We start from the raw sequence: 27,782 nt of genomic DNA, 5'->3' as shown, positions 1-27,782 counted from the left end.
TGTGCACACCCTGATTTAATCAGCAGTATTCAGTGTACACCCTGATTTAATCAGCAGTATTCAGTGTTCACACCCTGATTTAGACAGCAGTATTCACAGTGTGCACACCCTGATTTAATCAGCAGTATTCAGTGTACACCCTGATTTAATCAGCAGTATTCAGTGTTCACATCCTGATTTAGACAGCAGTATTCAGTGTTCACATCCTGATTTAGACAGCAGTATTCACAGAGTGCACATCCTGATTTAGACAGCAGTATTCACAGTATGCACCCTGATTTAGACAGCAGTATTCACAGTGTGCACACCCTGATTTAGACAGCAGTATTCACGGAGTGCACATCCTGATTTAGACAGCAGTATTCACAGAGTGCACATCCTGATTTAGACAGCAGTATTCAGTGTTCACATCCTGATTTAATCAGCAGTATTCAGTGTACACACTGATTTAGACAGCAGTATTCACAGAGTGCACATCCTGATTTAGACAGCAGTATACAGTGTGCACACAGTGTGCTTTCCTATTTCCTATTTCCAGTGTATCATTTACTTCCTCGCAGGACATGACTTGTGGTCAAATAGAAGAACCACTCTGACAACGCCTATTTTACTTGTGCTGTTTTACTTCACTGGCCAAGTGGTCCCAGGGTTGCCATGACCGTTGTCTGGGAACCGTCCCTCTCGCCACGCTGACCAAGACGAGCGTTCGGGCCGCGCAGCCTCGAATGCCCTGAGATCGGGGCGGGTGTTGGATAGCCCCAGGGGAGAGCAGGAAAAGGCCCTGTGTAATTGGGTTTATTTACGACGCTGTCGCTGAGGCTCGAAAGCCGGCGGATGAAACGCCACGGTGCGGTCTCGCCTCACTGACACAGGCTGAGAAACACCTGCCAGTGCCACTCGCAGTATACGTGTGCTCTCAGTATACGTGCACTCGCACTCACAGTATACGTGCACTCTCAGTATACGTGCACTCGCACTCGCAGTATACGTGCACTCTCAGTATACGTGCACTCGCACTCACAGTATACGTGCGCTCTCAGTATACGTGCACTCACAGTATACGTGTGCTCTCAGTATACGTGCACTCGCACTCACAGTATACGTGCACTCTCAGTATACGTGCACTCGCACTCGTAGTATACGTGCACTCTCAGTATACGTGCACTCGCACTCACAGTATACGTGCGCTCTCAGTATACGTGCACTCGCACTCACAGTATACGTGCACTCGCACTCACAGTATACGTGCACTCACAGTATACGTGCACGTGCACTCTCAGTATACGTGCACTCGCACTCGTACTATACGTGCACTCTCAGTATACGTGCACACGCAGTGTACGTGCACTCGCAGTGTGCGTGCGCACTCAGTATATGTGCATGTGTGTGCATCAGATCTCAGCCAAATAATTATCCCCAATCCTTCTCCCTTCTAGATACCTGTCCATTTCCCCCAGGTGACTTACTTTTTAAAGAAATCTTTGTTTTAAAGATTTCATCAGTGTTTACCAGTTTTATTCTTTCATTTGAGTTTTGTTTTGAATTTTGTTCTGTCAAAGATCCACATTGGGTCAAAACTTTGTGAATAATTGATTTTTTCCCCCCCATGCCTCTCCCTTAACCCATAGGGTCTACTGTTGGATGTTTGTGTTGTTGTTTTAAAAGGTTTTAAACATTTTCTGGCAGGTTAGGCACAGGTCCATTCTCTATCCCGGTTTTAGGAAACGTATAAACACCTTTCCGTCCACGGTCTCAACCCTCCACCTCAGGAATCCATTTGGCTTTCTCTGGAGTCATTGTCCTTGGGAGATATCTGCTCGTCCCTCGGGTCACTTCCGCTGGTCTCTGCGTGTGGGGGATCTGGAGCCAAATCCCAGACCATGCGTACTGTAGGGTTAAAGTTAGGGATCGACTTCCAATAATCACCCGATTTACACCCGCAACAAAAAACCTCAGTGACTTTTCTGCCCAAATTCAGCTTGACATTTTTTCATTACTGTCAAACTGTGTGTGGCAATTATTGTGATTTAAATATTTTCACTGTTTTGCTAAATTTTTATGACAGTGTTATAACATTCTTTTTCTCAAGCTGTGATATAATGGCATGACTTGCTCTGACAGCTATTAATGTCATGCTTTTAGCAGCATTTTGCAGCTTTTATGTTGTAGGTCATAGTTCTAGCTAAGAGTTTCCATCTATTATCTATACCCACTTATTCCTGGTCAGTGTCACGGGGGGGTGCTGGAGCCTATCCCAGCGTGCATTGGGCAAGAGGCAGGAATACACCCTGGACAGGCCGCCAATCTATCGCAGGGCACACACACCATTCACTCGCACACTTTAGAGTCTCCAGTTAGCCTACTGTGTCTTTGGACTGTGGGAGGAAACCGGAGTACCTGGAGCAAACCCACACGGACATGGGGAGAACATGCAAACTCCACAAAGAAAGGCCCCGGCCGGGATTAAGTGCTGCCCTAAGTTTCCCATTATCAGTATATTATCAGATCCTGGTGTCCTGCTGATAGTAAATGCCTATGTGCCTGTACGACAGGCTGGGTTCTCTGTGCTAATATCAGATGGCACGGGACACTTAGCCTTAGATAGAGGCAGGAGTGATCTCTAAGATCAGACACTGTGGAACTCCTAAAATAGCCCTTCCTGAGGGAAATGTCCGTACCACCCTGCCCCCTCCTCCCCCCCCCCCCCCCCCCCCCCCCCGGTCATGATTTTGGGAGCTGGCGGTAGAGGGGGTAATGAGGATAAAATGGAAAAAGTGTGGTGTGCCAGAGGTGGGATCGGTTTACCCCTTTGCCCCTGTGCAAGAGGGTAGACCAGCCCCCCCTGGGGTGTTCTGCGTGCAGCTGTGGGGGGGGGGGGGGGCAGCAGCTGCTAATATCAGTGATCAAAATCTATATTGAAATATTCAGACAGTTCAGTAAAACCAACTGTGTGCTCTTCTCAATGTGTCTATTTGCAGTACTCCAAATGATACTATAAGAAGTGACCAGGCCTGGGTCAGATATGTATTTGTTTTGGATTCAAATAATTTTCTATGCTTTACTGTTCTTGTCTGGTGTAGTGGAAGCAGTGAAATACTTGCAAAAAGCGCAAACCCCGTCTTCTGGTCATGTTGGCAGGCTCAATTACACCAGGAAAGAGCAACAGAGCACAGAAAAGTATTTGAATTCAAAACAAATACATATTTAAGCGAGGTCTGGAAATGACAGACTGAATGTGTATGTATAACACCAGTATTACATGAACAGGGAGGGTAGGTGCTGTGCTTTATACTGTGTAACTCGGTCATCACAGAGTAGAGGAAGTGTAACTAAAGACCTAAAGAGGAGTCTCCTGTAATCCAGGAATGGGCGGGGCCAGGGAGGCAGTGAGATTTGAGCCAATCGCAGGCCAGTAAAGGTCACAGCCACGCTCCCGGAGATCCCTGTGTGGGCCCATCAATCAGAGCCGATGGCAGCCCGGCATCCGCGGCCGGCCTCGAACCCGCCGCCGCGCCAGCGCCCCGGCTACTCGGTTCCATTTGATGTTTAATCGCTGGATGAGAGAGGAGCCTGCCGCGCACCCACAGACCGCAGCCGGCTGCGAGAGAGCGCTTCTGGAACTTTCCCAATGCGAGGGCCTCCTGTAAGTCTCCTTTCCCAAAGTGCATTTTGCACGACGATTTAAAATTGTTTGCACTGGAAGTGAAGCACAGGTTCACACTAAAGTTCTTTTTGCCCATGTTGAAGTGTAGTTCCGAGCTTGAATGTACACGTTCTGAAGTCTCTGTGGCAGAGGAGCCAACAGGCCAGCTGTGTGAGCTGGGGTGTCCTGTTTTGCAGCCAAAAATGGCTCTGTATGGGACGCCCTCTGTCCTGTCTGTAGCACTTCTTGAAGAACTCACCAAATTTGGGTTGCTATACGGTTACTGCTAAAATTCCCACCACCATTACCCACCAGCACCCCCCTCAAACGAAAAACACAGGATTCCCTTGTATGGGACATTTGGCCACCCTACCTGTCTGGCTTGTGCTGCAGTGCATGAGGTTCCTTGAGTACATGCGAAGGAATGTAGCAATGTAAGTCAGCACATGAACAGCTGCTGCAGAGCGTGACCTCAGCCCTGAAGGAGCAATGAGAGTGTGATTCGTTCCCTCCAGCCTTGGCCTTTAGCTTAGCGGGCTGGCCAACGGTATGGCTATTTGGTAAATGGACTGCATTTATATAGCGCTTTTATCCAAAGCGCTTTACAATTGATGCCTCTCATTCGCCAGAGCAGTTAGAGGTTAGGGGTTAGGTGTCTTGCTCAAGGACACTTCAACATGCCCAGGGCGGGGTTTGAACCGGCAACCCTCCGACTGCCAGACAATCGGTCTTACCTCCTGAGCTATGTCGTCCCATATTTGTGAAGAGCAGTTGAACGAGCGCCATAGTTTTAAAGTCACAACAAGCCTGCTCCATTGCACAATAATGTAATGCTTGTTCTTAATCTGTGAATTAGGTTGTACGATAAACAGATCTATAGCTGTGTAAAAAATGCCAAAGGTCTTCAGTGGGGTGGGGATCAGTGGTGCATCCAGTTCTGCTGACAATATAGTCATAATGAGAAAAACTGAATTATTTTAAATATTAGCCTGTCTCTGGATCTACTTTAAGAACTACCCCAGGAAGACTGGGTTCATTTGAAAGCAAAAGTGGCCCGTTATATTGTTTGCTTCTCCCCATTTGCATCCCTAATTAGACTGCCCAATCACATACAGCCTCATTCATGCTGCAATGTCCACAGCCAATGAGGGAGAGTTTAGACGAGCATGTGCTCGCTTCCTAAGCTTGTGATGTCACCAGCTGCTTTCCACAACACAGTTGCACACAGCTTCAGCAAGCAGACTATTAACTGGAGGTTTCTAGAGAGCAACAAGGTGTGGATCAAGCCCTCCCTAACCCTGGGGGACATTACCGCCCATTTTGCTTTACCGTGGGGGTACCGGCGAACGTATCCACTGACACGGCCAGGATTCGGTCCTGCACAAAGGGGTGCAAAGAGCCCCTGCAGAAGAGCAGTCCCATGACAGGCCGACTCTCCTAGGATCTCCATGTGCTCTCCTATATTTTCATTTTTCACTAATACTGCGTTTGCATAGTATTCATTCATATGCTTCAAATATGTCTATCTATGCGAGTCAATATGGATTCGTTTTAAGGAGCAAACCAAACCAGCAATGTTTCACAAATTCTTAAAAGGAAGTTCTAAAATTCTTTTAACACCAAGTTCATGTGGAAGAGAGACCTAAAAGTAGATGTCACAGCTTTACATACAGCATATTCATATAATGTCCATACTGTAATCTTATTAATTGTTTTCTATTGTGGTGAATTAAAAAGGCCTTCTGTCTGATGTTTAACAGAGACGTGTTTGTGTATACACAGATTTAAAATGCTATGTCAGGTGTAAATAGAAAGTACCAAAAGTGTGAGATTGTTTTGCCACAATAGCAGCCAGTGAAGAATGGTGTGAGGTATGTTGACAGTGACCTCATTGCCTGTAGTCCCGAAACAGCCAATCAGCTGCATGCAGTCCACAAGTAGAGAGCTGAAGGCCCTGTCTGTCTGTCAGCGCTGCACCTGATGGGCATGGAACACTCTGGACAAATCAATCTTCTGGTTCCTGCCTCCTATCTCTTTACCAAGGCAACATTGTTCCCAGGAAACCACTCCCTCTACCGTCGGTCGGCTGTAAGTAATAAACACGGAGGGGGAAATTACTCCCATAAACCCGAGCAGAGGTCAGAAGTCCATAAAAAGTTATCCCTGGACTTGTTCTTTCTTAATGGCCGCGGTATGAGAGAGAGCCGTGAGAATGATGGAATGCGGAGATGATTTAGCCAGTCTGGGGAATTTTATGGACTCAGATATCGCAATCATAGGTCATTTGATGAACGCTAAAACATTATTTTGAGCCCATTATGATGACACTGAGAAGTTTGTTTACGGACTTTACGCAAAAGAAGTATGCCTGAGGCACTGAATTTTGCCCAGGTTCATCAATGAATCACACTAACTGTATTTGCAATAACACTCTTAATAAAAATAATACGAAGAGTAAATGTGACAATATGCCTCCTAGATCACATGTAATATAAACTATTCTGATCCCAAATAAACATGAGCTGTCATAAAGGAATGCCTTGCAGTTGGCTATAGATAGAGATTATATAAACAGTAAAAGCGGTTTGCCCTTGACGATAAAAACAAAAAAAACCCTCAAACTTGTTTCCTAACTTCGTTAGGAAAAGGTTAAAGAATTTCCCCAGACAGCAAGCACCAAAAGCCAAACCCTAAGCAGCAGCTCTCCTTTGTCTATGTTGGCTGATAATTTAACTAATTTGGAAGGATATTTGGGTTGAAATGCAATAAGCTAGTGGTGTACTGTGTTTTTTTGTTTGAGGTATACCGTTTTTCCTGTTAACACTTTCAAGTCCTGTATTCAGTAGGGTCGCCAGGCCGGATGTTTTCCCCCAGGTGTACAAAAGTGAATTTTTTTTTATCTTCGGGGGAAGTTTCAAGGTAAAATTTATGCGGCTAATTGTTTGGTAGGGGAGAATTTAGAAGGATATTTTGGTGGTCAAAATCACAAGCGTCTGGCGCCGCTAGTTTTCATGAATTCGCCAGATTGGGTGCATTTACAAAACGGGAAGAAGCCTTCACAAAAGTGGGGGAAGCGGAGGGTGCTAAGGAGAGACCGGTAGCTTGGAGTCGCATCTGCATGCCACCAGATCAGTCACAGATGGCCTGACACTGTTAATCTTATCACCGGCGTTGCGTCAATACACCGCGATCTCGCTTTGTCTCGGGATCACCGCTCTCCGATTGATAGGACTGAGTGCTTAAAGCGCAGGCAAGAAACAAGAGGAGAGAGAGCAGAGGGAGAAAGGCGTGCCGACGCGACCCGCCCCCCCTCGCTCTCCGTCCCAGCGCGACGCACTGGAACACGCCTCGGTGGTCCTCGAGAACACGCCCGCCAACCCCTCGTCCGCAAAGATCGGTGCCGTGACTCCCCCCGCTGCGCCGCGGTGGCCTGGAGAAAGGCGATCGGCGTGGAGGGGTTACTTCGGACCGCTCGCTGGACCCCTCTCTGTGCGGCCGCGCCATTCTAAGGGGGCGAGAGAAAGCAGGCTGAGAGGGTTTATATATAAACCGTCGGGGGCCGGGGCAGCTGTACGCCAGAGACCCAGAGCTCGCTGTTCAGGTAATGCGGCAGAATGGCACCCCCCCCATCACGGCACATAACCTTCACTAAGTACATAAGACACGGGCGTTTTACAACTCAAATACATTCCGTTTATAACTGTATAGCCTCCCGTCGTAATATCCCACAAAATAAATACGTGACAGAATTAGGTAATATTATTTGTGTTGCCTCTCAGGATTTAACTTGTATGCAGCATTTTAAGTGTAACCTTGTTTTCGAGTTTAAACAGAGTGGCTCTAACAAATATGAAATGCAGCTGACGCTGACGTGCAGGTTTGTATATGAACAAGAGCATATTTTGACTACGCAGTTAAACGTGGCTAAAAGTGACTCACAGTTCTTTCAGGGTGAGACATTCGCTTCCCAAGCCCCAATCTCTCTCACACCCACACACTCCTGCCCCCCCCCCCCCTCCCCATACCCTCCCCCCCAACCCCCACTCCGCCCTCCCTCTGTCTCAGCTCTCTCGTCTGTTTAAGGCCCTTTAGCTGTCTGCTGCCCTGCTCTGGATGATTAATTAGGGGTCAAGCACCACAGATATATAATGCACTATAGTGCCCTTTTTTTAATCCTTCAACTTTCCTGCCCAATGGTTTAACTATTTTCCAGATTCAAACAAAAAAAACAACAATAAAAACAACAACAAAAAACAACTAACAACAGTAACAACAGCAAAAAACAACTAACAACAGCAACAACAACAACAAAACAACAACAGCAGCAGCAGAAACAACGACAAAAAACTAACAAAAACAAAGCATGGAACTCAAAAACAACATGGTTGTCAACAAAAACTTAAAGCTTCTGAGTGTTGATTCCTTCTTGGTCAGATTAAATGTGTGACAATGGCACATGGAATTGATAAAACAGTGGTTTGACAGAATCCTTTTTTTTTTTTTGCATGTACTGTAGCGGACACAAGGTTCAACACATGACAGGTTACATAATTCTGCTACTTAAAGTAAATATGAATTAAATATGTGGAATGTGTGTTCAGTTGATAAACATTTTTTAAGACTCTCCAAAGAATAATGATCTAAAATCATACCTGAACACGACAGATTTATTGAAGGACAGAGTTCGCCCCCTGTTGGTTGGATACTCACATTGCTTTCGAATTCTTTCACCTGGCTGTTGTTACCAGCTTGCCATTAGTGTTTCGCTCTTTGCAACCGCTTTGTGTCACCGTTGAGTTGAAATGACATTACGTTTACCAATGTTTTTACGAGAACCAAGACATTTTCGCAAGGGCAATTCATATCCTTAAATGAATGAAGGGTATGTAGTGAAATCCTTTATTGGTATTGGTTGAGTGTCAGTGCACAGCAGCTTGGACGTTACGTGCTTCTGATGTGCTTTTCCCTTGTGGATACATTAAACGGCTATACAGCCGAACAGCTGCGCGGGCTCAGGCCTGTTTTAAACAGGAAGCAGGGAACGAAGTTGAAGCGAATAATGTAATTTTTCATGGAATATAAGCGAAGCATATCTGGAGGATTGGCCGTTAGCGTGCGCGGTACACTTTTCATATACCCCACTCAATGACGCCCAGCTGCGGCTGGAATGTTGCGGTTTTTGGATGGATTTAGACGAGGGGCCCGGCTATAACCACACCACAACACCGCAGGATTACTTTGGACTGAGCAAAGAGCAGTATGAAAAGATAATGTGAAGAATTGCTGGACCTCAGTGTGTATTAAATCTGAATCATGGCAACGTAATAGTGCATAGACAATTTCGTTTTAAACAGTTTCAAATCACAGAGGCGGTAGGCTACAGTTCAGTCACGTTATGTTGCGTAATTTACTCATAGATTCTGTGATGTGGGTGACTGGTATGCCATATGACAATTTACAGGTTACGATTAATAAAACATTCTCAAGGTCAAAAATCATGGTTTGTCAAAAAAATATTCATATAATAAATTATTTTCTTTTAGTGTCTACATTGTTCCTCCACTATTACATACAAAGGATCACGACAGTCATGCATAAAATTTTAAGCGGCCCCCGTGTCCACTAACTCGTGTTGCGTACTACTTTAAGTCCTTAAGCGCACATTTATCCCCATGTTCAGTGTTATCCGTGCCCAGCTGCCGGGCCACACCTAGGTTGCCTTGGCTCACCGCTGCTGTCACGGACGGCTGTCACTTTCTCCGTGATGCTGGCGGGGGGTTGGGGTTGCACACGGCACCGAGGCAGCGTGCTTGGCACGGCCTCTAAGCGGCGGAGAGACGAGGCGCTGACAGACGCAGCGCCAGAACAGCGGCACCCTCTGGAATGCAGGTCTCCTCTGACCTCCACCTTCCACCTGCGTTTCTCTACTTCAAATGCTGATGTACTGAACACGTTCACCACTTCCGCAGTAGGGTGGTAAGATTAATAAAGATGAAAATATGAAGATTATAATACATGTGTATTTACGGCATTGAAGACATTGGTGTGATTCGAAGCAAACAGCCTAAATAAAGATTGTAATTTTAGAATTCATGCTAGAAAATAGATGTATAGGCTACATGGATGAGCATGAGGGAAAAAAGGTCGGTCGTTATGATGAGATTCGTTTTAATCACATGTTCATCCAAAGACAATCTTATCTAGGGGGATTTAAAAACCAATTTGACAAACGGCAATGACATACAAGATGTAGAGCAAAATCCATCATTGAAAAAAATGTTTTACGGGATTTTGGATTCAAATGGTTTCAAACTCCTGCCAGAAGCTGACAGAGCGGCTAACCTCCAGCAGCGAAGCCGGCAGGAGCTGAACCTAAGCGAGTCGGCTAAAGAATGCGAGGCCAGATTTCCGGTTTGGAAACGGGCTGAAAAGACAGGGCTAATGTCTGAAATTGCGATGAATGGGTTTCTAAGGCCATATTGCGTATATCTGGACCTTGGTGGTTTTGGTGCAGTCGTCATCCTCCCACCTGCCACTTCAGACAAGTCTGGTTCTCTTTGGCTCCTGGGGGTTAACTGAAAGGGTGATCTGTGATTATAAATTGTCCCAAAATACAGTCAAGGACTTTCGGTTTTTGATTGTGATAGTGTACACCCACATATGGGGGCTGCCCTCAGCTTCGAGGCAATAGCATTCTCTTCTTTATATTTGTGTGGGCTTTTAAAGTGTGTCCTGGGTGAGTGTGTATGTGTGTGTGTGTGTGTGTGTGTGTGTGTATGTGCGCGCATGTGTTCGTACAGCCGCATACACAAGGGAGAGTGCATATGTTTGTGTGAGTATGTTTGCGTGTGTGTCTGAGTATGTGTGCGTGTGTATGTCTGTGTGAGTTTTTTTTTTGCGTGTGTTTGTGTGTGTGTGCGTGTTTGTGTGTATGTGTGTGTGCGTGTGTGCATGTTTTTGTGTGTGTTTGCATGTGTGTTTGTGTGTGTATGTCTGTGTGTGCGTCTGATTGTGTGTACGCGTGTTTGTGTCTGTGCGTGTTTGTGTGTGTCTGAGTATGTGTATGTGTGCGGGCATGTGTGTCTGAGTATGTGTGCGTGTGTGTGTCTGAGTATGTGTGTGTGTGCGTGCGTGTGTGTGCGTGTGTGTCTGAGTATGTGTGTGTGCGTGTGTGTCTGAGTATATGTGTGTGTGTGTGTGTGCGTGCATGCGTGTGTGTGTCTGAGGGTGTGTGTGTGTGTGTCTGCCTGAGTATATGTGTGTGTGTGTGCGTGTGTGTCTGAGGGTGTGTGTGTGTGTGTGCGTGTGTGTGTGTGTGTGTCTGATGGTGTGTGTGTGTGCATGTGTGTGTCTGAGGGTGTGCGTGTGCGTGTGTGTGCGTGTGTGTCTGAGTATATGTGTGTGTGTGCGTGCGTGCGTGCGTGTGTGTGTCTGAGGGTGCGTGTGTGTGTCTGAGGGTGTGTGTGTGTGCGTGTGTGTGTGTGTGTGTCTGAGGGTGTGTGTGTGTGTGTGTGTGTGTGTGTGTGTGTGTGTGTCTGAGTATGTGCATGTGCGCCTGTATTTCATACCTCTCTGCGCTGGTCGCGCTGACGCCCGGTCCTGACGGGGCTGACCCGGTGCGTCTGGCGGCTGGCGGGAAGGCCGCGCAGCTGCAGCGTGGGCGCTGAGTGTTTACTCTGGGCGGACGCGCTGTTCCCACGCTGACGCCGGTCCAACCGCCGCAGACGCACCCCCCGTGGCTCCCACGCCTCCCGGGGGGGGGTCATTAACCCCCGACACGCCGCCCACCGCCCCGAGACCCGTCTGCGCTCGCGACACCAGGGTGGTCGTCACGGCGCCCTCTCGCGCTTCCTCGCGGCTTCTCATTACCTCACAGCGCCGCTGTTCTTTGTGTTACCACGGAGAATCCGAGCTTTCCGCGGAAACGCGATACTTCCTGAAAACAGGCCTCTGTGTGAGAAACTTTCTCCCAGACCTCCTCTGGTATTATTAACTTGAGGGACCTTTAGCATTATCTGCCTGTGCAGTTTTCAGATTAAAGACCTCCTTAGATCATTAATTTAGCATTTCTTCACATTGAATGTTGAAGGCTGTCTCTAGTCTGAGATTTGGACACATCAGTCCTGTTCGGGACTGTTCAATTGTTAAATTGCACAAACATTTTCCTTAATCCATTAAGTTGTTTTTTAAAATTTCCCATTATTTATCTCTCCAATTTAGAAAGCTATACAAATTGTAGGTTTTTCCTGTAACTGTTAGATACCCTATCAAAAGAAAGTTAGATTCAGACACGGGCGGTGGGCCCTGGACTTCTCCTCTGTGTGAGGGTGACCCGGACAGTCATTCTCATTCATCCAGTGCAGTGCTGGACTCACACACCCCCTCAAGAGCTCAGAGTCTCCATGGGTCTGCGCTTTACAACCCCCCTGGCCCCCGTCCCCCTCACAGATGTGCGTTACCCAAGCCACAGGGCTCCTGTCTGCCAGGTCCTAGCAGCTTTAGCGACGCTACGACTCCTATCTGTCAGCCACTAGCGTGTTAGCAATGCTACAGGACTCCTATCTGTCAGCCACTAGCAGTGTTAGCAATGCTACAGGACTACTTTCTGTCAATCACTAGCAGAGTTAGCCAGGACTCCTATCTGTCAGCCAATAGCAGCGTTAGCAATGCTACAGGACTCCTATCTGTCAGCCACTAGCAGAGTTAGCAATGCTACAGGACTCCTATCTGTCAGCTACTAGCAGCATTAGCAGAGCTACAGAACTCCTATCTGCCAGCCACTAGCAGCGTTAGCGACGCTACAGGACTACTTTCTGTCAGCCACTAGCAGCATTAGCAATGCTACAGGACTCCTATCTGTCAGCTACTAGTAGCGTTAGCAATGCTACAGGACTCCTATCTGTCAGCCACTAGCAGCATTAGCAATGCTACAGGTTCCTATCTGTCAGCTACTAGCAGAGTTAGCCATGCTACAGGACTCCTATCTGTCAGCCACTAGCAGAGTTAGCAATGCTACAGGACTCCTATCTGTCAGCCACTAGCAGAGTTAGCAATGCTACAGGACTCCTATCTGTCAGCCACTAGCAGAGTTAGCAATGCTACAGGACTCCTATCTGTCAGCTACTAGCAGCGTTAGTGACGCTACAGGACTCCTATCTGTCAGCCACTTGCAGCATTAGCAATGCTATAGGACTCCTATCTGTCAGCTACTAGCAGCGTTAGTGACGCTACAGGACTCCTATCTGTCAGGCACTAGCAGCATTAGCAATGCTACAGGACTCCTATCTGTCAGGCACTAGCAGTGTTAGTGATGCTACAGGACTCCTATCTGTCAGCCACGAGCAGAGTTAGCAATGCTACAGTACTCCTATCTGCCAGCCACTAGCAGCGTTAGCAATGCTACAGGACTCCTATCTGCCGGCCACTAGCAGCGTTAGCAATGCTACAGGACTCATATCTGTCAGGCACTAGCAGAGTTAGCAATGCTACAAGACTCCTATCTGTCAGGCACTAGCAGAGTTAGCAATGCTACAGGACTCCTATCTGTCAGGCACTAGCAGAGTTAGCCACGCTGCAGGACTCCTATCTGTCGCACTAGCAGACGTGTGTGGTCAGGGATTGAAGAGCATGGATAGGGACACATCTCTCTGTTGGTGTGGGCTGCAGTTCACCCTATGCTGCTCCACTCCACCCATCCCCCTCCCCCCTCCTCCGTTTCCCGGCCTTGGAATCTCCCATGGGGCCGTTCTGCTGTTTGGCATGCACAGCCGTCGTTCTGTTTGGTCTTAAGGAAGTTGCTCTTGGAAAATACGCTTCAGCTTCCATTCAGGATGCTGGCGCAAGGCTCTTTTATTCACACGGACAAGCTTTGGTCTGCCAGGACAAAGTTGGAGAGTTACGGGGAGTTTTAAATAGGGGCCTTCGCGGGGCTGTCCGCAGCTGCTGAACGTCCCTCCCCCAGCCCACCATTAAAGCTTGCAGCGTGTCTGAAAAGCCCCAGAAGAGGATGGCATTCTGGGAAATCTGCTCACATTAATGAATGAGATGTGGACAAAAGTGGCACCTAGTTGTGTTTTTTCCTGGGGTTAGCTGCGGTCTTTCTGTGGCTAGCTGTGGTCGGCCTGTCAGTGTGTTTAATGTGAGTTGAGATACTGTACATGCCTTTGATGAAACAAACTCACATACTCTCAACAACAGGGGTGTGGAGCAGTGGAAAAATAACCAAAAGGTCATCAGTTCAAATGTTGGACTGAATACTGCTGTTTTAAGAAAACAAACTTTTTTATGAGTGAGTAATTTCAGTTAGACCCAAACATTTATGTAATGCTGAGTGTAAGCCGTATAATGACCCTGGCTAAAGGAAGCCACATTCAATGTTTATTCTTTCTCATGGGACCATGCAAGGTAAAAATGGTTCTACTTGTTTGTTGTTCTAGCACCGGTCTGTCTTTATTACTTTGCATGCTGGGATTATGAAACTAATTCATGATCGATGTCGTATTTATTTCATGCCACACTCGTGTTCCGTTGCAATTGCATTTGGTTATTTATGCGCCTTAATTTTGTTCTCTCCAATACTGAAGAAAATAATTAGATTGCAGTGCTGTTCTCTGACATGGAGATGTGTTTACAGTTCAGTTGAAGGTCAAAGAGAGTCTTTTATAGTTCATTAAGAGACAGGCACATCCAGAGAGCTCCGACAGACCCCAGAGACTGCACATCTGCAGTGTAATCACACTGTGTGGTTCTGTTCAACACTGAATCTGCGTCCCATTGGTTTAACTCAGTGTGCGTATTTGTGTTTGTGTGTGTGTGCGTGTGCGTGCTTGCGTGCAAATGTATGCGCCTGTGTGTGTGTGCGTATAGCTAATGTTTTTGCATGTGTGTGTATGTGCACGAGGGGGTGATTAATCTGTGTGTGTGTGTGTGTGTGTGTGTGTGCATGTGTATGAGTATCTGTGTGTGTGTGTGTGTGTGTGGTGTATGTACGTGTATATGCGTGCATGCGTGTGTGTGTGCATGCATGCATACTGTATGTGTGTGTGTGTGTGTCTAATGTTTTTGCATGCATGTGTATGTGCACGAGGGGGTGATTAGTCTGTGCATGCGTGCATGAGCGAGCGAGGGACAGACAGACAGACAGACAGAAAGCAGAGATGTTGGAGGTGCTCCAGTCTCCTCCAGTACTGTTTGGACAAGACATTCCGCACACTTCTGCTGACCTGCCCACACCCAAACCCATGCACCCACACATGCTGTAGGGAGTACTGTGCCCCTCCCCTCCACCCAAAACTTAAAAACTACCTCCGCCCACACCCTTACAGTTACACACAGGCATCCGAGTTTCACCACTGCCGAGCAAGGCACTCTGTTTATAATGATACAGAAGCATTCCTGAAACATTACAGTACATCAGTGTTTACAATGTAATCTTTTAGCAGTGGATTGGTAGGGCTCCACACTACATTGCTAACTTTGTTCAGACCTTCCCTTGTGGCAGGTCCACCTGTGAACCAGTGAAATCTGTCCAGACCTGGTTAAAATGGTTTTATTTGAAAAAAGGAACATCTGTTTTTTTTCAAAGCTGAAACAAAATTCTTGTTCAACTCCCTGCACATTTTGGTATGGCGACATGATTAACAGCGCAGGAGTGTTTTCAGATTTTACCGGCGTCTGAAGGGTTAATGCTCTTCAAATGTGTGCCTGACCCAGGTCTGGTTGCCACGGCGCTGCTCCAGACTGCTAAAGACTGGGAAGCTGAGACGGACCCTTGCATTCCCGCTCGCTCCCGCCTGCCTCGCAACAGGCTTGGCCCGCATGCCGGAAATGTGTGCCGCTCCTTCTGGTGTCTCCCAGAATGTCTCGCCCTTGAACTGCAGGACAAGGCCACCAAACGCTGGCTTGCGGAAAACAAAAAAAAAAGAAAAAGTGCAGGGTTTCTTATGCGGCCTTGGATACCGGCTCAGTGGCTGGTCCTGGCAGGAAACAAAATGGCTCCTTTAAAGCCGTTGTGCTTCCTTTCCTTACGCCACTCCGGGGTTTCCCGCACAGAAAGACAATCGGCTCATTATGTCCCGGCCCCGGAGTTCGAGAAGGCGGTGCGGGACATCCCTAAACGGGGACAGGTGACCTGCACCGCTAAAAGAAGTCTGTCTTAACAAGTGTTTTAGCCTTGTAGTGAGACTTTGAATCTTATTTTTTTCTATTATTTTTCTAATAATTTTAGAAAATATTAGCTTGTTTTAAGTTATGTTTTGCTTGACAAGTGAAACTATCTTGAAATGAGTCAAACTGTCTCACCTCATTGGCAATCTTTTAGTCTTATTTGGTGAAAAAATAATGGAAATAAGATTTGAAGTCTGAATATAAGACTAACATACTTGAGATGAACACATTTTTTGGTTTTTGCAGTGTGTGGGAATGGGATCTCTCTATACCTCGGAAACTTGTGATGGAGGCCGAGGACCTCTGCAATGCTGTAGGACTAGGATGACTAGGGCCTGTTCACACTGCGTGGACATAGCATGACATAGCATGACATAGCATGACATAGCCTACGACGCTGTCGGCTGCCCACTTTGACACTGGAAGCTGGTGGAAATAGGGGTGTGCCGATGCCTACAGCTGAACTCCATGCAGTCTCTGCTCCAACAACTGATCCAGGACCAGCTCGCCCGATCCTAATCAGCACCACTGGCCATTACATGGGCAAGCCTGTGAAATGCTCCAGGGTCAGGTCATTGGGGCAGAAAGTAAACCTGCTGTTTGAGATGCCAGGTCTGTTGTACAGGATGGTCAGAAGCAGTGGATTGAACTCTGGATGTGTGAGAGGTTTGTTTTTCTCACTTCTGTGTGTGTGTGTGTGTGTACAGTATGTATGCGCGTGTGTATGTATGTTTGTGTGTGCCTCTCCCCATATTTTCTTGGACAAGGTCGGCCACAGCTTCTCTTTGTCCCCCTTGGATCCGTTATCAGGGTGAACAATCAGCTCCGCTCCTGGTCCCAAAATCCTTCCCGTACCCTTTTCCGCAAGGCAAGCGAACTCCCTTCGTTTCAACGCGGTGACCTTTACTCAAACCAGCGGCTCCTTGGGTGCGGTCCCAGCGGGATTGGGGCGGGGCTACGAGTCGGTGATTGGCGGTCTTGGACGCGCGGGCGGCACGCTCTCATCTCTCGGCTGAGCGAATACGAGACGCCCGTGGTCCCGGGCCCCCTGGCCCCGCCCACGCAGAGCGCATAACAAGAGGGAGAGGAAGAAGGTAACAGGGCCTGCTGTGACTCACAGGTTATGAATACCAAATCCCTGACCCACTTATAGGCAAATAAGACAACCCAGTTATTCCGAGGACGTTGACGTGCGTTCTGTTCACATTACACCCGGGGAGCCTGAAGTCTGATACATCTGCTGAATGCTGCCTGCCTCTTGTGTGCGGCCGTACAGATCAGCAGGCTGAGGGGGCAGTGAGGTCCTTCAGGGTCTCTATCCCTCACTCTCTCTCTTCCTTGCTCTCTCTATCTCTCTCTGTCCCTCCCTCGCTGTCTCTCTCTCTCTGTCCCTCCCTCACTCTCTCTCTGTCTCTCTCTCCCTTGCTCTCCGTCTCTTCCTTGCTCTCTCTATCTCTCTCTGTCTCTCCTCACTGTCTCTCACACACACACATAGCACATTATACACAGGCACACACAAAAACACACACTCTTACACAAAAACACACACACGCACACACTCCTAGCACACAGCTGTGTTGGGCAAATTGAAAGCAGCAGTCTGACTCTTTCCAGTCCCTTGTTCTCATTACTCTGGAAGCGTCTGCTTCTGAGCTGCAGGGCAGCACCAACAGCCAATTAAAACAGTAACGGGAAGTTACATAAAACAGGAAGTTACATAAAATAGGAATGCAGCAGAACAAAATCACATTTATTTAAGATGGCCAAGGACACTGGTAATAGTTTGCAGGTGCCCTTATTCAGACCAACTTCCTTTTTCTTTAATATTCTTTGTACGTAAAATGTCACAGGAAAATCGGAGTCAATTCTGGAGACAATTACACTTTATTTTACTGAAGCTATTCTGTTTAAGACAAGACTGTTTAAGTCTATTCTGTGTAAACAACTACAGTAGCCTGCTCGAATAGGCACCTTAACCACCAGACTGCATTGCTACCATTACTGTACATTTGAGTACTTATTTTATAGTTAAATTGATTCAAGCGATGACTATGACTCATGAAGGCACACCCGGTCCATGAACAAATATCTCATTTTCATACCTCGATCCCGTTCAAAAACAAACCTCTGGAGTGCATGCTGCCCTCGTACCCTGATCGCAGTACTTTCCAGAGGGATCAGAGCGGCTTTTGCTGGCACGAAAGCTTAGGACGCAGCTAACGTCAAGCGCACATCGGCTGACGCACATGCCCTCTGGAATGGCAAACGAGTACCAGTCATAAATACCACCGTCGAACAGCCTAGGGTGCACGTTGTCTTTATATTCGGGTGTAGTTAAGTAAAAATTTTGCACTTTGCAAATATAAGCAAATTTCTTTTAAGGCTCCACAAAGGTCTGGCAGGCATTTCCGTAGTTGTTTCATTTTGAGGCAAATGTATTTTGCGTAGGTTACCTTAGGTCAAGTTTATTGTCACTGTTTCACATTTCTCCCGTGACTCATACACAATTCCCTGTCGACTCCGGTTTAAACCAATCCTTCCATTTTGGATCAGTCACTGGCATTCTCACTGGAGGTGCCTCCATTCCATTACTGAAGGTGAAATCGCACGGTCAAAAACAAGGTCCAGTTTCTAGTAACGTTCAAACCACAATAGTTTTGTTTTACCTAGATGTGCCATAAGGTGTGGCACAACTTTCACTCACAGACACTGAATACTGAACTGAACTTGTCATTATTTTCCCTCTTTATTCTAAACTCATTTTTTGAGCAGAGCAGGCTACACATCATTTTTTACTTGTCTTAATTATTGCAAGCCATTTCAATTGATATGTGTGTATGTGGACAATTGTCAAAATGCGTAAGTATATATTTTGTTTATAGCAAAACACTAGCTATGTTCACCAGTCAGAACCTGTTCTCAGTGAAGTTAAAGTGTTCATGAGCACACAGCATTTAAACAATAGGAGGCAGGGAATGGAAATAATTTATGAGCAACTGATTTCTTTACCAAGCTCTATTTGTGAAATGAAATTGTGATGTATTAATTGATACATTTTTTTGTGAAACCCTCCACAACCAGACATGAAAAATGGCTGCAGCATGCAAAAATCAGCTTGCACATTGCATTTTTTTTTTGTAAAAACGAGCCCCTCTGTATTTGACACATATGCTGTATTCCTTTAGATTGTAATGCTTGCATTTTTGAGATTGGAAGGGCTTAGCTTTTTTTAACTAGCACCTAGAGTGGTTATTATGCTTTGTCTTTCAGAAAGCATCGTAGAAAACAAACGTTCCGACAACCCGTTTTATTGCCTGTGGGTTTGATAATTAGCTTTTTATGTATTAAAGTATTAATACCTACCAAGTGAGATCCCCCTGAAAAAAAATAAACTTAAAGCAATAATATAAGCATCAATACAATAAATCATTCTAACTAAAATTATCGCATTTTGACTTCACTTTCAAAGTTACAAACTCTTCAGAGTTCCAAAGGATAGACATTCCCAAAGCGTTTGTGTCTGAGAGGTTTTGCTGTGCTATGTGATGCACCTTGTAATCATTTAGCGGTGTCTTTTAAAACAAAATGGCCTCCTTTCTTTCTCCCCAATTAGAATTAGCTCTTCAGACAGGACCTTGTCTCCTGGGTGGAAGTCTTCCTCTGTGGAAGTGTGTGAAACCCTTGCATGAACTCATCAGCAAGACTGCTTACCATACACTCTACCGATCACAGTGCTACTGGACAGAGCTAGCGACAATCAGTGGACGTATACAGCACAGCTCACTGATTGGCTGCCGGTACCCTGTCTATATCCGCGTTGGGAGGAACTAACGACTAACGGTGACCAAACGAACCCTGGCCAAACTGAACTTTTGCAGTATCTTTGATGTTTTATCAAAAGCTGAGCTGAGCTCATCTCTCAGAGCGAGAACGTGTTGTTTCCCAGAGCAGTTTCCCAGCAATGCAGACGCAACACAATACTCGCATTCCAAGAAAGCTGATAGGTCAGCGCTCTTACTTCATATCATCTCTGTTGGAGGGGGCGTGACTGACAGGCTGTAAGCAGGCAGCTGTGTTTCTTTTACACCAGGAGACTCGAGCTCTGAGATCTGTTTAGTCTCTCGCGTTTTGGTTTGGCTGTCAACCTGTGTGTGGGTGTCCGGATGTTAGAGACAAGGCCTCCCTCCAGTGTGTTTTCTGACTACGTGGTCAAATTTATGTGTCTGATTTTGTTGAAATTTAGCCCAGGGTCATGCATTGAGACGCTTGAATTAAACAGTTGGAATCCCCCACAATTTCCAAGATTGTTTCCCTTTCCATTCGCAGAAACTCAAGGTGCTTTCTGGTGAAAAGACTCCTCCTCATCTGCTTCCTGAGCCAGCAGTCTACTGTGATCCTGCTGAAGTTCACCCTGCAGGCCCATTGTGTGTTTGTACCCCCACTAACTCAGAGACAGCGAGGATACAGTACAGCCTCAAGCTTTTATTTAAATGAAATATAATACTTTGGAATTAACACAGAGATACCATGTCCTTTTACTCGCAATGGTACCAGAATACAACGTAAGCACATTCTCCTGTATGCTAAGCAAATTAGCTCACATCTGTAGCTAAAATACTGTTTAACTGTAGAAAGCAGACAATAGTCAACAGCCCCTATTCCACCCCATAGGCTCCCTCGTCTCTTCCGGCAGCACGTGCTGGGAGCCCTCCAAGCCTACATTGTGACGGAAGACCGGTGGAATTCGGCTCCGCCCCCTCCTCGGAGCTCAAAGGAATTTTACATTAACGGTCAATTCCGGGCAGCGCGGGGTGTGAACGGACATTGAAACAAACAAGCAGGTCCTGGGCAAGACTCCGCTGCTGTGTTTTAGTGTCAAGTCTTCAGAACCAGCAGCAAGGAAATTTGATATACCGTGTGGATCAGCTGAATATTCCTTAAATCCCTCTTCTTCTCCTCTGTCCATGCTCTTATGTAGCCAGATACTCTCCCAGGTCCAGGGTGGGAAAAGTCTAGGGAGTGCAAAAGTCACATCAAATTAACCGAGCGGTTTCTGGATACATCTCATATACATGCAGCTGGATTGGGATTTTTCTGGCAATGAACACGGCTGTATTTGACGTTTCCAGAATAGCAATGACTCATACAATTGCACCATGATGGGACAAATTATTTTCAAGAAAAAACCCCATAAATTGTAAATTGTATTTTCGGGAAATGAGTGCATGTTCTGTAACACATTGCAACATATTGGCAATGAAATAAGATATTTATTTATGGCCCTAATGCAATGTAAAAATTATTTTTAAGTTGGTCTTTTCCCCTCTGTCTGAACTCTTACGTCACTTTCAAAAGGTCTACATTAACAGTACAGTAGCCTATACTTGAAACTGATAAAATATGTCTATCGGAAATCGATTCATTGTATATATGCTGTCATATTCAAATTCTAGAGTTTTCAATGCATATTTATAATTGCCAGATTATAACCAAGTCGGCCACCTTAGGCTTGTCTGCGAAAAAACGAAAACTATTTCAAATTTGCTTTGAAAGTGGGACGGCTTGTTTTCTTTTCTGAAAGGACATTGATTAGGAAGTCCCCTCGTGCATTCTCCTGTTATTTGCTCATGATTCAAACATGTGGTGGCAATGAACGGATAAGCTTTAGAGCTAGGTTACTTTTCCATACATCACTTTGATGACTGACACACGTCACAGGCCACTTATGAAAGTGGCTCTAAAAAAACCCAAAACTTGCAGTTTTCAATGTATGGAGACTACTTGGTAAATATATGAACATGCGCACCGCTGCTGAACATTTCGATCTGTTAGTTAACTGTGATTATTTCATAACCCGCCCAGCATATGGAGTTCATTTTAAAATGCCGTGCTCTGCCAGTCTTCAAAGACCAATCGCTACTGGCTAGCAAATGAAAAGCAGATGTTATTTTCGAACGCACTGCGTAATTAATTCCTAGGGGAATTCATCTTTTGTGCAATGTAATTAGAACTGACCATAAAGACTTTTTTCGTTTGCCTAGAACTGTCCGTACTTTTACTGAGGATATATAGCGCAGTATCAAGATGTTACTACTGTAGTTTGTGGTGATTCCATGACAACCTTTAATTTTCCCGGGAGTGGCACAAAATTATATGGTTAGGCCTGTTATGTAGTAGCATGTAACCGTTACATGAAAACTCATAATTGTACAACCCTGGACTAACAAAAGACAAGAAAAATGTACAAATAATACGTGTGTACCTTCTACAAATAACTTCTTCATTCATCGGGCGCCTCGCCTTCCCCGGTGCTTCCCAGATGTGACAGATGCCTAGTCCTTCCCGTCTGGACGGCGAGGAGATTTTTAAATCGCACCAATGCGAGGGCTATCTCCGCGTTCCAAGCTGTTCCTTCCTGCTGACACCTGAAATCTATCTCTTTTCCTCCTGCCATGACAACAGTGAAGTAGACCAGTCCTCGCTTGTACTCGACACAGTCCACAGTGGCCATCCGTTCAAAACGTAGCTCCTTAGCTTTGGAGCCATAGCCAGACGCGCTGCTGCCGCTGCGTTTCCATTCATACAAACGGAGTCCATCTTCAGTCAAGACGCATTGTTTTTTCTTCCATAGCTGCAACAGACCATTGCTTCTTTTCTCCAAAAACCCCTCTTTCATCACTTTCTGTGGGTTCATCTTTCTAGAACAGTTGTACAGCTTCTTTTTGTGCAAGAGTGGACGATATCGTCTTTTCCTTCAAAAGTCTGTATCAGCTTTCATTCGTTTCCAGTTTCTTTTAGCGCTCGAAACATCTGGATTCATTGGACGGCTCTCCCAGATGTAAAACAGATCGCTGATGGGAAACGTACTCCGTCTCTGTCTTTGTTGCCGACGACGGCAATAAATTTAGACTTAGTAGCTGTTTTGCAGTTGTTTTTTTTAACTTACGTTCCCGGTTCGCTTTTGTTCTGAAACTACAGTTATGTTCCCTCTTAAATCTTAATTCCGATTCATCATAAATTGTTCAGTTTTTAGCCACTGAATGGCATTGCTAGTAGTCCCGTTCCTTTGGATATGTTTGTACTTGCCCAGAGCTGAAGGTTCCCTCCCCCTCTCGTTGTCAGAGCCGCCTGACAGCCAGCCACGCCCCTGTTTGTGATGTCATGCGATCTTGTCCTATGTTTAACGCAACGCACTGCTTCACGGATTCGATTTACTGCTGACTGTCAGACCGACAGCTGATACTCATTCACAAAAAAGCATTCCCACTTGACTAACGGGTCGTTGCACATGTCTCCGGCGAAAGGGCACGTCAGTTGTTTCCTAAATGTTAAAGGTACTTGACAGACACTAAGGGCCAACACTTCAGGAGCCGCCACGGTTGACGCTTTGAAATTTAAAGTTAGTGGTGAGCAAAAGTTTGCTCGACATTCTACTGTCAATCAGGTTACGGTGGTAAGGGTGACATATTGAATGTTTCTCAAAAAATGAAATAAAATAATGACTACTAGGCCTCTATCAATTCTGTTTGGGGGAAATGCTGCCTCATGCTACATTGAGTATTTGATTTCCTTTTTTTCTTTTTCTTTTTAAAAGCCAATTCGACTCTGTTAGACGTCCATATTTAAGAAAGTTGTTCAAACTTGCTTTAAAAAGGAATAGAAGTTGATTAAAGCCACAGTATAAACATGTTTGTAACCAGGAGAACAGTACATGCTCAAGAAAAATATGCTCTATATTTCATGAAGGTATCATCGTTTGTGTGATTTATATTGAAAAGAGGCTTTAAGAACTCTGGCCTCGCTACACATGCGCTGTGCGCGAGGGGCTTGTGAATGTTGTGCTGACATAACAAAGTTCGCTTTCAGGTGTTCTTTGCCTAAAATAATATAAATGGGCTTTTTTTCTCCCACATAGGGCAGGTGGAGTGGCCAGGCAGGAACTAATGTAACCCTGCTCAGATGGCATGGAGTGGCAACCAGCAACTGGAAGCTGGTAAGCAAGATGGGTAAACCATTCCCTGTGCTGTCTAAGATAGCCATGACATAATCTGTCCTACTGTGCTGTTAGGAGGGCTTGGTCGTTGTAAACGCTCTAGAGCAGGGATCTCTAAGTCCTGGCTTGGAGAGGGCTGTAGCCTCTGTAGGTTTTTGGGGATTCGTTTTAAGTGGCGGCCATTTTAGGCCTTGGAAATCTGGATTGTTTGGCTGATGGGGGAAAGAAATGTCTCGTTTGTTTGGTATGGTTTCTTATGCCTGTCATCCTAAGACTGGGGTTTAGTGTAAAAACAAGCATCGTTTATGGAAGTGGGAAGTCTGAAAACTGAACCTTGCTGTTTTCGTTTCAGTTTGTTGATACGTGAATCACATTTGCTCTACCAGATGAATTGATACATTTGGAAGGGGTGATGAAATCACTTTCAGATCAGAGGCCAGCAATCATAAAAATGTTTGCAAGGTTTAAAACATATAGTTATCTTTAAAATCCATACATTTTCAGGTCAATGTTAGCCCCTCTGTTTTATGTTAGTCTGTCGTGGAATCCAGCAAACTTTCTATCACTTCTATCAAGTCATTCAATGTCCTAAATTTGTAGGATTTTCTTTGTAGTGTCATATTTGTGTATTGGGAGCACATAGAATGCAGTAATGGACTATTTCACTTTAAAATGTGTACATTTGTACATGTCTGCAATACAGTAAACTGAAACATCCTTTTCAGAACTGCAACATTTAACCTTCAGCGAGCCAGATCAGTAGACATACATTAGAATCATACCGTATGTCCTCCAAGACACATTCAGTGTGTAATTTGAATTAAGCACACAGAAACTGCGATGTTGTTGTAGGACTGGACGAGAATTGTACAGTACCAATGCCGGAGGTATGAGATTTTGTTATTCAAGAAAATCTTTAATATTTTTATGACAATACTATAATAATAATGTATCTTTTGGCTCAGGATTATTCAGTAATATCTGTGATATTTAATTCAAGATCAGTTGGGTTGGAACATGTTAATTAGTAAGTGGGACCACAGACAGATAATTGTTAACTTTCTGTGAGAATCCCTCACTTGCAGTAACTGGACTTCGACAGGAAACGACTGTGGAACAGTTTAATGGCTCACTTAATCTCAGTTGAGGCATGGCTATTGCAGAAATGGATACTAAATAGAAGTGGGGTCCTGCACAGTGTCTCATTTTGAAAATAATTAGTTAATGATACAACGTTTCAGTACATTGTCCTTCATCAGGTATCTGTATAATGAATAAATGTTTTGTCATGAATGCATTCTTTTCAAAGTGTGACATTGTGCACGACTCCACTTTTATTTAATCTAAGCTACCTTTTCTCGTCCAATGCAGCTGACACAGTGGGTGCACTGAAGGCTTTTAAAAAATAATATTGCAGAAACGGAAAAAAACAGGTTGAAGGTACAAAGGCACACAAGTTATTGTATTCATCATTTTACTGTATAAAAATCAGGAGAGCTACCTCTGCATTGAAACAAGAGTTTTTAATATAATGTTGAAAAAAGCCAAATGGCTAAATAATGGCTTTCCCATTGGTTTTGTTATGAACCCGCTTGCCATTTTTCCTTATGTTTAATAATAAGACATCTTTCTATCCATGCCGTTGCTCTCTCTCTTTGAGAAGACTGCGGAGCCCCATTGAGCATCTAAATGCTCTGCTGGGATTTCTAAATGTATGTATAATTACAATACCCTCCCACCACTGTGTTTCATTGTTCTAATCTTTTTGGCTGGGTCCATAATTATTTATTGTCTGCGCATTGATTGGCTCTGCTCATTGGTTTCTACACTGAGTAGTTTTTCTTGTACTGAGGAACCCCCTTATAATTCTAGTAAAGAAATAGGCGGTAACCGTGTTGTGTTAGAGTTCTTCTTAAGTCTTTTGGATCTTCTGTATGATCTTCCAACCAGATCTTCAGAAAAACATGATAGTAGTGCATTCAAGGCTTAATCATGATTATTACATTATTGAAGCAAGCAATATTATTGTTGCTTCAATAAACCAATACTATTATTCTTCCATTAAGAATAATTTGGTCTTCTTAAAGCCTGAATTCTGTCTTATTTGTTGCTGTTGTTGGGCAGGGTGAGTGGGTGACCTTTCGTCCCTTCATCCCTCCTAGTAATGTTTTGGCAATAAGTCGCCAACTTGTCATGGAAACATGTAAAGTGTGGTAAAGAACATCAAGCACTCACCAGTGATGTCATACTGTCAATATGTACTCCTTCTAAGGAACCAGCTGTAGGGTCATTGAATGATAAACAGTATGCTATGCTCAGTCTTGTCCATCTTGCCATTATCATTTAACATTTGTATTTGCCTGGAATTGTCTTAAGATAAAGTATCAACTGTTTGTAAGGTGTCAGTGATTGAAAATGAAACATGTGGAAGATGTTAGGTCAGACGGAAAAATGGCACTTCACACTCATAGACCATTCTGAGTGCCTTCTAAGAGGGCACTTGTGCTTGTGGGTAATTTCTACATGCTGAAAGAACTGGACTTTATTTAGACCATGTCTAACTACCTCTGCTCTCAAATGCCAATAAATCAAATGATGCAGCGAATGTCTTGTGGCCTGCAGTTTGACATTTTCTCCACCAGTGGGTGCTAGAAATGCACTTATTTTGCACTTCTTTCAGTAGGGGCCTGTTACATGAAATATTCTGCCAGAAATAGAGACCGTTATACAAGGAAATGTGTATTTTGAGCCAGACAGAATAAGCATGCCCAGGAAATGAGAGTGATGTATAACACAAACCCAGACTGGAAATCCACTATGATGACAATGACATTGCCAAATTGAAAATTTTAGGGATTCTTTTTGTTGTTGTTGCCATTGTTACACTGTCAGTTCCTTTACCATACACATTCTTCTTCAACAATATAAACTAAACTTTTGAAAATGATGGAATTCATTGTGGATGTTTTGAGGTTATTTGTTCATTTAGCAGCAACAGAGGCTGTCTTTCAGTAGGTAGAGCCTCTAATGAATTTTGCTCTATACTGTGATTATTTTCCTCTTCATTTTTCTAGAAGCTTCTAGTGGCCAGTTACAGTGCATTGAAGGGAGGGTTTATCTTTCCTGTGTCAGGGACGAGTTTTAAAAAATGACTGTTCTGTGGGTGAGGGTTTTTACCCGGTTCTGTATTCATCCAGGTCAGACCTTACGGTATTAAGATTTCTGGTACCTTGTGAGAACATTTTGTGTTAGCTGGGGTTGGCTAGCGGACACTGTTGATCATAGCGTTATAACATCTGCGTAATTGGGTAATTGGGTAATCTGTGTCCCCTCAGGAGCTCAGCACTCTAAGTTTGGTACTTATGCACGTTGGCTCCCTGCCGTTGTGTGTGAGAGTGTCAGATGGCAACCCTTCTGTTCCGCTGTACCAGGAGACCCCGCCCCCCTTCTCTACTTCCTGTTGATAGCAGGACACTGCAAGTGTATTTCCTGGTCTTGTCACACACACAGGCCAGAGGGAGATAAGCTCTCCCTCTCTGCTTCAGCGGCTCTTCGTTTCATCATCAAATTCACGGCTGTGTAAAATCTGCCATAAATTACTCCAACGGAATAACAAACAATTTTTGAATTCCTTCCTCAAAGTGCATTAAAAAAAAAACAAATAACTTGACAGGGGGAATGATATGCCTTGCATTGACAATAAAATGCTCTAGTTATTCCAAGTAACAGTATTGCATAGCACAAACCCACCCATTAGAGTGTATCTAGGTAGCAGAACATGGAGCATATTTTACATGGTGAAATGGCTTTGCCCCCATATGAATGAACTCAGTTTCACCCTGGTGCTGTGTGAGGAATGACAGCACTCTGAACCATCATGTGGTGGTATTTTCCAGAACTGACGTCCATAATCACCCTGCAGTGTTGCGTATCTGTAATGGATCATGAGGCAATAATGCATGTCTTCACACAAGCTGCGAA

The 27,782-nt window shown here is 45.0% G+C and overlaps 1 protein-coding gene and 1 long non-coding RNA gene across 2 annotated transcripts in view; one reads left to right on the top strand and one right to left on the bottom strand.

Annotated features, from left to right (window-relative positions):
- Window positions 1-20,194, top strand: part of LOC118208482 — a 46,122-nt gene extending 25,928 nt beyond the window's left edge. Inside the window, exon 3 of the long non-coding RNA XR_004761574.1 lies at window positions 20,135-20,194. This is a non-coding gene — a long non-coding RNA (uncharacterized LOC118208482). The remainder of the gene's footprint in view (window positions 1-20,134) is intronic.
- A 76-nt stretch (window positions 20,195-20,270) lies between these two features.
- phlda3 (pleckstrin homology-like domain, family A, member 3) lies at window positions 20,271-22,925 on the bottom strand. Its single transcript, XM_035383204.1, has 2 exons — window positions 22,071-22,925; window positions 20,271-20,820 (listed from the first exon to the last, which is right to left on the bottom strand). Exon 1 carries the CDS (start codon window positions 22,500-22,502, stop codon window positions 22,089-22,091), a length of 414 nt encoding a protein of 137 aa, XP_035239095.1. The 5' UTR covers window positions 22,503-22,925; the 3' UTR covers window positions 20,271-20,820; window positions 22,071-22,088.
- Window positions 22,926-27,782: the final 4,857 nt, after the last annotated feature.

Source organism: Anguilla anguilla, chromosome 11 (genome assembly GCF_013347855.1).
Source record: "Anguilla anguilla isolate fAngAng1 chromosome 11, fAngAng1.pri, whole genome shotgun sequence".
NCBI classification, from domain to species: Eukaryota; Metazoa; Chordata; class Actinopteri; order Anguilliformes; family Anguillidae; genus Anguilla; species Anguilla anguilla.
Note: the sequence above shows the minus strand (reverse complement) of the source record. Positions and strands in the feature narration are given on the sequence as shown.